At 39.5% G+C, this 12738-nt stretch overlaps 1 protein-coding gene across 4 annotated transcripts in view; it reads left to right on the top strand.

Annotated features, from left to right (window-relative positions):
* Positions 1–12738, top strand: part of SS18 (SS18 subunit of BAF chromatin remodeling complex) — a 62582-nt gene that overhangs the window by 16073 nt on the left and 33771 nt on the right. For all 4 annotated transcript variants that reach the window (XM_045006331.1, XM_045006334.1, XM_045006333.1 and 1 more), the window contains exon 4: positions 8110–8263. In XM_045006331.1, coding sequence (XP_044862266.1) covers positions 8110–8263 — 154 coding nt within the window. The remainder of the gene's footprint in view (positions 1–8109; positions 8264–12738) is intronic.

Below are 12738 nucleotides of genomic sequence, written 5' to 3' on the forward strand. Positions count from 1 at the left end.
TCATTTTACCATTTGGTGCCTGATTACCTACTGTGCTACACCAGTTTTATGCCGGTATGTCTCTGTTGGTACTAGTGTAGTTACACTGGTATAAAGTGGAGAATTGGGCCCACTGTATTTTTAAAAACTCAAACCTTCATCATCCAGCCTATGAGTTAGCTCAGGAGTACCATGGACTCCCAGTATTCACCAGTTTGTCCATTCTGCTTCAGAGAGGCTTGTTTTCTCTAATCACGAAGATTCTAAACCACTCTCTTAACATGCTCTGGCCTATGTGATCGCAAATTCTTCAGTAGTAATCATGGAGTCTTGCACAATACCATCAAAACATTTCTACAATAAATCAATTTTTGCCGATATCTTAGACATTATCTATGCTATAAGAAGTGTGCCAGTATACCTACACCAGCGAACCCTTCTAGGGGAGTAGCATCATATACACTAGTGAAAGAAATAAGCTGTACTGGCAAAACAGCTTCTTTGCTGGTATAACTGCTTCTACGCTAGGGCTTTTAGTGAAGCTACTTTGGTTAGGGATGGGATTTTTTTTTTTAAACACACACATGCTTTCGCCCCCAACAACTGACCCGCCCCCCATGCCAACAAAACATGTATAGACCAGGCCTTAAACTCAGCAATAGCCTCCTTGATTCCCCAAGAAGAAGGAGCTGCACAGTTGAAGAGCAGAAGGTACCTGTTCTAAGGTTACATGTGTCTTCAAGAAAGCCTTTTAAAAAACAGGTTTATTCTAGGTGGACAAGATCAGTTTTTTAAAAACAGAAGTGATCCACCCATTTTTCACTGCTGTCATGGAGTACCCCATACACCCATCCAGCTTTGAATCTCTAAGTGCCCTAAGTTCACTTATTGTCTGTGGCAATATAAATGTCTTAAAGGAAGTTTAAATATCCTGTATAAATTTTATTCATAACAGCTGCATCTAACAGCAGATTAGAGCCTAAAATATAATCATAAACCAGTTGTTATCCTGATTTCATATTGTTTTTAACAGCAGAACTGGTTGCTCTGCAAACATTAAAAGTATTCTAATAAAGTTCTTCTGGTTGGTCAGCTGATTTTAATGATGAAATATTTTACTGTGTACATGGTGAACATTCTATCCAAATATTTAAATCGAAGTTCTCTTTTGCTATTAAAAACATTAATATAAAATCATGCTGGAAGTTGGTTGTCATTCTTACTTTGGACTTTCTTACCACTAATATCACTTTTCAGTAAGATTATCAGCAACAGTGTGATGATAAATTACACTTGTAATTAAACTTTATTTTCACAGCTACATATGGTCACAAATAATTTGTTATATGAAAAAAAATCACATGCTGAAAAAATGGATGCTTTTTTCTAACACTTCCACTGTTTTTCTTTGAAAGTAGCAGAATAAACATAACTATATTTACATTTTTCACATTTTTGCTTATTCAAATCTCAGAAGTTCAGGCCTTTTGTCACCTTATTTCCCACTCTCACACCTCAGTAAGTGCACTGCAGATGCCATTGCCACCTATCAATAGAATAGACAGAGCTGAGATATTAGCAATAGACTGCAGGTTAGGGTAGTTTATGGGATGGGAAATCTTATATTACAAAGAATTGTGCTTCAGAGACCTGAACACAAATTATTAAATCCTGATTTAGTTCCATTTCTCTTCTGCCCATAGGAGGGTGGGGGAACGTTTGTTTACACTGCATATCAAACAATAATAACCCCCCCCTAAAATGATTACAGAAAAAACAAGGTTTTCAAAGCAGACTTTAAAATATGGTTTTGTGTTCCCCACAGATTAGCAATAAAGTTTTAGTAGGATTTAGCAATGCTTACTTCCTCTCCTACATGTTTTAACCCTTCCAGAGTCTCTGCGATAGTTAGTCTTGTATCTCAGTCCTGTTTAACTTTGTCAGTCCTCTGCAAACAAATCTTTTGTCCTTTACTGACAGCAGGAAGGCTATAATAATTCAGATTGATAAAAGTTAGGGTCGTAGTAGAAAATTCAAGGCTTGCACTTGTTTGCTGCTTTGTTTCTGTCCTGTATTAAAACCCTGAAGAAAACCTTACTACAGCTTTGAAAAGTGCTGCATGACTGTTGGCATAAGTGCACAGCTCAGAATGACTTTTGGCTTCCTTAATTTACTGTTATCATATAATTTAAAATAGATCTTTATCCTAAAATACTGAATTTGATTCCAGTTTGTAATTGGAATAAAATCAACATGAACTCTAATTCCCTTCTGCATTTAATCCTGAAAAAACCCTTCCATGCCAAGCAGCCTTCATCTTTACTCTTTTACTCTTTCCAGATCTGAACTTCCTCTTAACATGAATTTACACTAAGACTAAAGTATGAAATTGACTGGGCTTCATGTTGGGCCAGTCTGCTTTTCAAAGAAAAAATTAACTTGGAAGATGTTTAATGTTTTAGCTTTTCAATAATATGAAGTCAGTTTGTATTTAAGTTCTTTCTAGCTGATGTTTTAGTACTCTTACTGGAGGTGGTCAAGATGCTTATAGTTGATCTAACTTATGAAAGAAGTATTGAGGCCATTGACCTAGATTTCATCTGGGTTTAAAAGACAGAATGTTATAGCTTAATATTAAGCAAAAAGGTTTAATACTTAATAGAAGGAAGGAACAGTCAGTTGCACACATACAAAAAGAAATGACTTCCTAGGAAGGAGTCCTGCAGAAAGAGAGCTGGGGGCGGGTCAGAGTGGATGACAAGCTAAATATGAGTCAATAGTGAACAATGTTGCAACAAGGGCAAACATCATTCTGAAATGTATTAGCAGGAGTATTGGAAGCCAGACAAGAGAAGTAATTCTTCTGCTCTATCCATGCTGATCAGGCCTCAGCTGGAATATTATGTCCAGTTCTGGGCACCACATTTCAGGAAGGATGTGGAGAAATTCCAGAGAAGAGCAACAAAAATGATTAAAGGTCTAGAAAACATGACCTATGAGTGAAGATTTAAAAAATTGGGTTTGTTTACTTTGGAGAAGAGAAGACAGAGGACACAACAACAGTTTTCAAGTACATAAAAAGTTATTACAAGGAGGAAGGAGGAAAAAATGTTCTCCTTAACTTAAGAGGGTAGGACAAGAAGCTGTGGGCTTAAATTGCAGAAAGGGCCATTTAGGTTGGACATTAGGAAAAACTTCCTAACTGTCAGGGTGGTTAAGCACTGGAATAAATTGCCCAGTGAGGTGGTGGAATCTCCATCATTGGAGATTTTTAAGAGCAGGTTAGACAAACACCTATCAGGGATGGTCTAGATAATACTTAGTTCTGCCATGAATGCAGGGGACTGGACTAGATGACCTTTTGAGGTTCCTTCCAGTCCTACAATTCTATGATTCTGTTAATCTGATAGCTGGTTAAATTATTTTTGAAGCAGGCTGGAAAGTGATTGGCTGTTGAATAAGGTCCCACTATTTGTAGTATCACGTATAGGAACGTGGAAGTTGCTATATTAGATCAGGCCAGTAGTCCATCTAGTTCAGTATGCTTCCTCTGATAATGGCCAGTGCCAGATGCTCTGGAGGAAGGTGCCAGAAACACCATAGTGGATAATTATTATACGTAGGGGAATTTCTTCCTAATCCCCATCAGTTAGTAGTCGACTTATGCCCTGCAGTATGAGGGTGTATATCCCATCTAATGTAACTGTGTGTTATCATTGTCCATATACATGTGTAATTGTTTTTTGAATCCTACTTACAACTTGTTAAACTTTCTCAGTGAATTCCTTGAGCAATTTGTGTGTTGTATAAAAAGGAATTTCCTCTTATCAGTTATATATTTGTTTCCATTCAGTTTTATTGAATGTCCCCTTCTTTTTTGCTATGAAAGGGTAAATTGGAGTTCCTAATTTAGCTGCTCCATGCCATTCATGAGGTTGTATTGCTATCATATCCCCTTGTATTTGTCTCCTCTCTAAAATTAACAGTATCAGTCTTTTCAGCCTCTTATATGAAAGACTTTCCAGGTCTCTAATCATCTGATGCCTGTCTCTGAAGTGCTTCTATTTCTCATATCTTTTTGGGATGGGGTGAAAAAATGAACATGGTACTGAACTGAGCATTTATAAATATAATGGCATTATATTTTCTTATCCCATTCTTAATACACCAACATTTTCATTTCTTGTTTTATGATTGCCTCTGCATTTTGAGCATTTTTCACTGTACTGTCTACAATGATATCCAGGTCCTTTTTTGTTAGTAGTTACAGGAAAGTTAGAACCCTGCAATATTTATGAGTTGCTCAAATCATTCCTTCCAATCTATGGTATCTTATTTTTATCAATATTGAATTTAATCTGTCATCATATTGCTTATTCCTTCCTCACAGTCCTCTCTAGAGTTGAATAATGTAAATAATTTTGTATCATCCGCAAAGTGTCAGCTATATGCCCCCTTTTTCAGTACAATAAATAAATATGTGAAACCCCAGTTCTAGAGAACCTTGGTGCATCACGTTAGTAGCCTTTTTCCATGTTTAAATTTATTAAATATTTCTGTTCTCTTAGCCAGCTTCTGATCCATGACAGTATGCCCATCAGCACTACTTAGTTTCCTCAGTAGACCCTTATGAGGGACATTGCCAAAGGCTTTTTGAAATTCTAAATAAACTGAGTCAGTTAGGTCTCCTTTATCTACTTTTTTTGTTGACACATTCAGAGATTTCTAATAAATTAGGTAGACATGATTTCCCTCTATAGAAGCTGTGATAATTTGTCCTTATCCTGTGTCCATCTTGGTGTTTTATAATTCAGTTTTTAATTATTTCAGTCAGTTTACCTGATACTGAAGTATAAGGCTCACTGGTCTGTAATTCCTAGATCAGCTGCACTGCCTTTTTTTTTTTTTTGAGGATAGGTATAACATTTGTTACCCTTCAGTCCTCTGACAGAGTAGTTGATTGTAATGAGAGGTTGCTTATGTTAACAACTTTGACACTTTGTTCTTAACTGCCCTCAGAACTATTGGATGAATGTCATCTGGTTCTGGTATTGCACTTTAATTTAGCAATTTTTCTCTAGCACCTCCTCCTGGCAATTCAGTTTCTGACAGTACCTTATTGTTTTCTTCTGAAAAGAATGGGCCTGAGGTGCATTTTCCCCAGTGTCTTCTATGATAGAGACTGTTGCAAAGAAATCATTGTTGCAGAGAAGCTATGTCTTTATTCTCCTTAATTGATCCCTTAACTGGTAACTCTCAGTGGACCCACTAATTCACAGTAGGTCCGGTTTCAAATATAATTATTTACTTAAATTCTCTCTTAGCCATGATAGTTTATATCTTACATTTTAAGCTGTTTGTGTTTATGGTCTTTTCTGTTGGCTTCACTAAAGTAGGATTTCCATTTTCTGAAGTATTGTATCTGTTTGGCTCAAATAGCCTTGGGAACCATGTGATTTAGCCATATTTTCCCTCCCATGGCTTCCTGTCAGTTTTTTCTTGCTTAGGGGTATGCAAACCTCTTTGGCTATTGTTATATTTTAGCTTTATTGCAAATACCACCACAAGGAATTCACCACTTCATTCTTAATTACAGCCGAAACTTGATGATGATCTTCATCCTGAAAGTGCTGTGTAAACATTAACCTTTTCTCAATCTTTCTAAATCCAACTGTAAATCATTAGCAAAGTTAATCTTTATCTGGGAAAGTGTTAACAAGAAAAAAAAATGACATAGATTGTTAGTTCTTTCAACTTGTGTGGTTCTGCCCTGAGAGAATTCCACCTGTATTATGTGATGCTATTGACCCTATATTGGTGCTTCACTTACTCCAAATAAGCAATCTGACTAAAATAAAATGAGAAATAAAATCTTGAGTTTTCTTATCTTGTCTATTGACAAATATTTTTGAACTAGTTTGCTCAGTTCAGAAAGAGTCCCACAACTCTAGTGAGGAAAGGTCAGCATCTTGAAGTAGAAGTGGGGGGGAGAGAGGGAGATAGCTCAGTGGTTTAGCATTGGCCTGCTAAACCCAGGGTTGTGAGTTCAGTCCTTGAGGGGGCCACTTAGGGATCTGGGGCAAAAATCAGTACTTGGTCCTGCTAGTGAAGGCAGGGGGCTGGAGTCAATGACCTTTCAAGGTCCCTTCCAGTTCTAGGAGACAGGTATATCTCCAATTATTATTTTATTTATTTTAAGGAAGCAAGAGCTTCACCTAAAAGGCCTTCCCTCCTCCCTCTTCTTTAATAGAGGAGGAAGATCAAGTACAGTGGAACTTCAGAGTTACAACACCTCAGGAATGGAGGTTGTTCATAACTCTGAAATGTTCTTAACTCAGAACAAAACATCATGGTGGTTCTTTCAAAAGTTTACGACTACATTGACTTAATACAGCTTGGAAACTTTACTATGCAGAAGAAAAATGCTGCTTTCCCTTTTTATTTTAATAGTTTACATTTAACTGTGCTGTACTTGCTTTTTTTTTGTTTCTGCTGCTGTTTGATTGTGTTCTTCCGGTTCCAAATGAGGTGTGTGGTTGACTGGTCAGTTTGTAACTCTGGTATTTGTAACCCTGAGGTTCTGCTGTAGAATGGTAGCTGCCTTCCACACTTTACCCCCTCCATTTCCTGCTGTTTTTGCTGCAGTGAGAGATAAGTTGGTTATGAAAATCCACCTCTTTGCTTTTTTGTCATTGTAGAGGAAGGTGAAGGGTTTTAGTAGGGAAGCCATCTCCTTCACTGGTTTTTTCTTCCTCCTGCTTACTGGAAGTAAATTGGGGCTGGCCATCAAGGGTGTAAAAAACAGCTGCCTAGAAAGAAGAACTTTAGCAGACTTCCTAAAGAAATTGTCAAGAAGCTAAATGCCCTCTCCTCTGAAAAATGAGGGGTGGCTACTTACATCCATTTTTTTTAAGACAGTGGCCACTTCCAGTTCTATCTTCTTCTGAACCCTCGATGAATAGACATAGTGAAGGGAAGGACAAGGCTGCAGAGGAATTAGCCCACAGGAGGTCACTCATTGGTCACCTTATTTCCTTCTGTACAAGGGAATCTGGCAAAATAACCACATACCTGTGTCACAGGAGAGGGTGCCCCAGAGCATGGTAGCCTGCATGGGGTATCGTGGTGGTTGTCTGAGGAGCCCCAGATGAGAGAATCTTTGCCCTCTCATAGTAGAGAGCATTTTTATCCCACAGAAAGCATTTGGCTGAGGTGTACAGGGGGGCTAGTATTGTCGCCTGAGGGTTGCGTGGGACAGTGAAGCTAGCTAGCAGCAGTTTCTGTTCCCAATACATCCTCCTCAGTAGAGTCCAGTGGTAAATTTCTGCTCATGTATATTGTTTTTCTTGCTTTCCTTCTTTGAACTCTCAAGGTTATTCAGCAATTTTCCTCACAATTTCATTAGGAAATTTGCCATAAACATCCTTTCTAGGCAGCTGTCTCTGGACCTTTGGAGAGCAGCACTAATGTGCTTCCAGTCTGTAGGGGGTGTTCAGCACAAAATTATGAACCTTCAGAGGGATAGAAAAGAAGGGATGTCAGACTTTCTAACACCCACAGTTCTCCTCTGTAATAGTGCAGATTTTTGGCATGCTTTCAGCATTTAGGGGTTTTCATCTCTTTTTGTAACTACTTTTTTACTGGTGCAAAGTCTGTTATCAGCAGTGGATGCACCAGGAACTGTTGGTGAGAGAAGATTATAGAATGTTTATTTTTATACCAAACAAATGTTGCTTTGAAAGAGCAGATATAAAGGGATGGTTCTTTAAAATGTCCTTTTTTGGGGTAGATGAGTAGGGGGTTAATTTTTTTTTAAGCAATCTTAAACTGTTCTGATATATTTTTTTTTAATGAAGCATTGGTTTGTATTTTATTTAATAGCCAAGCTGAAAGATTCTGTCTCTAATACATTATGTAAAATTGATGTAATACATTATGTAAAATATTAAATGTTTTACTAAAATTAATATTAAGAGGAGTTAAATGTATCAGAAGAGACAAGAAATGCTTTTCACAGTGCTTTCCTTCATAGCCCACTTAACAATATAGGCAACTGTTGTACCATATGTACATATAATATTTTTGTCAGACTAAATGCTTCTCTTGTTTGACTAAACTGTCTCCTTTCAGCCACCCACACAGAATATGCCTATGGGTCCAGGAGGGATGAGTCAGAGTGGCCCTCCCCCACCTCCACGTTCTCACAACATGTCTTCAGATGGTATGGTCGGTGGGGGCCCTCCTGCACCACACATGCAGAGCCAGATGAACGGCCAGATGCCTGGTAAGTTTTTCTCCTCTAAGACATTAACACCAGTGTTGCTTAGCAACTGAAACGACATGGGGGCTCAAGGGATACTAGATTGTTGATGACAAAACTGCTTTGAATGCCCCCGAGTACAAGCTCTCTTAGAGTTTGTTAGCTACAGAGCTACGTGACCTGTATTCAGTGTTTATCAGGCTGCCCTTGGGCTTTGATGTAGCTGACATACAGCATTCCTCTGATGAACAAAACTGGCTAAATTTAGTCTGTCTGAAACCATGCAGTACAGTTGGCTTTAGAAGACTTATTGGGGAAAGGTATTGGCCTGTGGCTGAAGAAATACAAATCCTTCCATAAAGGAAAGACTCTAAAATCATCATAGCTAAATAACAAGAGAGTAATAAAGTAAATATAACTTAGAATGCTTCAAACTCTAGGGTAAGCTTTAAAAATAGAACACTTTATAAAAAATAATCTAATTTCCACTAATTTTCTGTATTCCATTTATTATTGAAGACATTGAATGTTAAGGAATTTGTGAAGAAATTGCTTGAAGATTATTGTTTCAGGTGTAACTTGAAAGTCATTTAATTGCGAAAAAAAACAAAGCAATGAAATAAGATGATGGCTACAGATATAAGTGCTCCTGTTAGCAGTAAGAGCAGAATGGAGAGAGTTGTGGAAAAGCTTATTTCTTTATTGGGAATCAGCTTCCCAGAATTTAGTCTCAAAGTCTTAGTGCCTATTTCTCATAGTTTAGCTTTTAACTTAAAAAGCTACATTCCCAGGATTTCTTTTGTTCAGTTCTCCACACAGTGCGTGCAAGTGAGCTCTTCAGACCAAAGCTCTAAAATGATGATTCTTCCAGAGAAAGGAAGCTGCCGTCAAAGGTTCTCTGTAGACTCACCCCTTTCAAACAAGCACATGGATAAACTCTGCAGATATATAAATAAATCGGATAGAATTTAAAACATGAGGGTATAAATCTTGCGATTGCCCCAGCTCCTATAAGAGTAACAAGTCCCTAGCTTCCCCTCAACTCTAGGTTTCAAATGATCTGATAGCGATCAGATTTCTTTTTGAGAAAAGTGGCTGCTAGCCTCTAGAGAAGGACAAGCAGTCCTTTAGTGACATGTGTCATTATGGGTGGAGCAGAATTTAGTTAAATCATCTATTTGTAGCACAGGCCACATTTGGCAGAAGAGACCTCTTTTGCTTCGTCATATATGATGATGATGTTCACTTCCTAAATGGAATCATGGGATTCTCAGTGGGGAGTTTCCTGCCCCTCCTAGTGTCCATCTGCTCACATTGAAAATGGCATTGTCCTTCACAATTCAGTCTCTTGAGCCTCTACTAAAGTCATAATGTTGTGTTTATGAGAGTAATGTGTTTCCTTGGAAAAGATCATTGTCACAATGTCAGCATTGACACTTCACTGCAGAACGAAGGGGGAGAAAGTTACTGTACTTAAAAAGGTACATCTTTTGCCAGTTAGGTAGACTACAAAAAAGAGGTCTTATGAAAATATGTGAAAGGTAAATAAATTTTGTTTGGGTATTCTCCCAATAGAGAGAATATTTAAATATGATTACTAACCAAGCTTTAATTTACCCTCTACCGCAACATATTCTTTTTTTAAAATATACATCTGCTCCTTCTCTCTGTTAAAGATTCTCTGAGAATGTGAAGATAAACAGTTTACAATGGGTCATTTTCTGATATTGGGGGTGACACTGAATCCATTGAATATTTTTTCCTGAACCTTGGAGAAAGAGGGGAAAAAAATCATATTAAATGTACAACTTTGAAATATAGCATTTTTTTTTTAAATTCTAGAAGGTTCCCTATATTCAGACCTTTAGTAATTGAGATATATGCTTTCAGTCAGTTATTTTATTTTGTGTACATGTCTATATATTTAGATATCTCAGAATAAGTACCTGTAATGAGGTGTCACACACCTCTCGTGAGCACCCCTGTCTCAGTACTTATGCCTGCACTCTGTTTGTGGTGAGTCTTCAGTGATTCAGCCCTCTGGCCGAGTCGCACAGTCTCTATGTGAGATTATAAAAAAAAAAAAAAAAAGAACATAACACCCAAACCCCTTCTGGGATAGAAGTCCAACAGGGGCCTATCTCAGCTCCCTCTGTAAGATCTGTCAATCTGCAGCCCTATCTTGAGTCTCACTCAATCAGCTCAGTAGGGCCTATCGCATTACCCTGGTTTGAACTGTCTCTCAGCCCCTCTGGGATCTCTCAAATTGTCCCTGCTCTTCAAGCAGTTTTGGCCGTGGTGTGGGACCACGTCACCTCTCTAGGTCTTTCTGGCCCCACTGGGCTCTCTTGCTGGGCCACTAAAAGAGTTCAATTCCCCTTCTGGGGCACATCAAAGGCCAGGCCACTTCCCCAGTGGCTGGTGGGGGAACCCGGGCCCACCCTCTAATCCAAGTCCCAGCCCAGGGACCCTATATATAGCAGCCATACACCACATCCCTTTAGTTAAACTGTGTCGCTGTTGTGATTCCCTGGGCCACTTTCCCGTGGCCTCAGCTCGTTCTTCACCCTTACCTCGGGGCCTTGTCCTGGTTGAATCCCAGCAGCCAACCTGGCAGTCCTTCGTGTTCCCCCCAGCCTCTGCCAGCACTGCTCTGTCCGAGGTCCTGTAGCTCCCTCAGCCAACCTGTGTTCAAACCTAGGGTTGTGGTGTCCACACTGAAGTGTGCAGATCAGAGTCAAAGTAACCGTATCACAGAGTTCCTAGTGCCCACCCCCAAAATGTGGACATTCTAGCCCTAGGACTGTGGTGCACTGTGGGAAAACTTTACCTGCCCTGCACGATACCAGGAAGCAGCCTGCTGTGCAAAAGGCTTGATCAGTTCAGTCTCCGTTGTGAATCCAGGAGGCTCTCTGATGGAGTGCTTGCAGGTTGATGATCAGAAGAGAATGGGTTAATACTGACCTGAGTGGCTTCCATTTTCAATAGAGTGAACTGCAGATTGTTGGGCTAGAGAGGACTAAGGAAGTTGTCCCATGAAATTGTGGGATACTTCCAACTGACTCCTGGGACCCGAGTCAAGTGGGGCTGCATCCACACTGCAAAGCATTAGGGCTTGGACTCTGCGTCCTGACTTAAATCAAGCTTGGACCTTCCAGCCCTGCAGGATCTGAGCCCTGGGTTAGTACAATTGCAGTGTAGATGCAAGGGGGGCTAGGCTTGAGCCAGGGCTCAAATACAGGTTTACGTTACAGTGTAGACTTACCCCCAGACAGACACGGCATGCACACTCCTCCAGTTCCAGCAAGGAACTGAACTCTGCACTGCACTGCAGCTCCTTTTATATAAGTTTGCTAGGTCAGGATTGGCTGCTCTCTGCAGTCCCTCTCTGATTGGTTGCATACTATGCTGCTGCTGCTGCTCCTGGCTGCTTGGAGGGCTCTCTCCGCTGCCCTTTTCCTGGGGTGGGATGTGGCAGGGTCATGAGGCCTCCAGCAGGGGGCCTCACAGCTTAATCCACCCCATCACAGATCCCAATAAACACTTTGTAATAGGAACCAAAAAACAAAATTTTAAAAATCTAAGAAGACATAATTAGTCCAAATACAGTACACATTTAATAACATGCAAAACCAAGGGAGCTGTAGGGAAAATTATCAAGAATAGACCTACCTGAAGTAAATAGAATTCGTGCCCTTAAAACACCAACTTATGGATTCAGGAAGGCCTACTATTGGAAAGGTCTTCCACAGCCAGGGTCCTGTGATGGAAAAAGACCTGCCTAACAGTGGTCAGTGCTGAGCAAACCAAAGGACTTACTTTAGACCAATTCCCTGATGATCATAACTGCTGGGCAAGGAAATCAGGCAAAAGATGATTGCTCAGAAACTTGTGGCCTAGATAACAAAAGGCTTTATGTACTACAGAGGCCCTTAATTGTATTATTTGGCTTACTGGCCCTGTTGTCCTGTGATCACAGAAGGCGGTCATAACCAACTTTCTCTGGTTGCAGTCTGATGGAAGACCAGTTTGAAGAAAGAACAGGAGTACTTGTGGCACCTTAGAGACTAACACATTTATTTGAGCATAAGCTTTCGTGGGCTACAGCCCACTTCTTCAGATGCATAGAATGGAACATATAGTAAGGAGAGATATATATACATACAGAACATGAAAAGGTGGAAGTAGCCATACCAACTTGTAAGAGGCTAATTAATTAAGATGAGCAATTATCAGCAGGAGAAAAAAAACTTTTGTAGTGATAATCAAGATGGCTCATTTCAGACAATTGACAAGAGGTGTGAGGATACTTAATATGGGAAAATAGATTCAATCTGTGTAATGACTCAGCCATTCCCAGTCTCTGTTCAAGCCTAAATTAATGGTATCTAGTTTGCATATTAATTCAAGTCCAGCAGTTTCTCGTTGGAGTCTATTTTTGAAGCTTTTCTGTTGCAAAATTGCCATCTTTAAGTCTGTTACTGAGTGACCAGAGAAGT

The sequence above is a fragment of the Mauremys mutica genome, chromosome 2 (assembly GCF_020497125.1).
Source record: "Mauremys mutica isolate MM-2020 ecotype Southern chromosome 2, ASM2049712v1, whole genome shotgun sequence".
Lineage (NCBI taxonomy): Eukaryota > Metazoa > Chordata > Testudines > Geoemydidae > Mauremys > Mauremys mutica.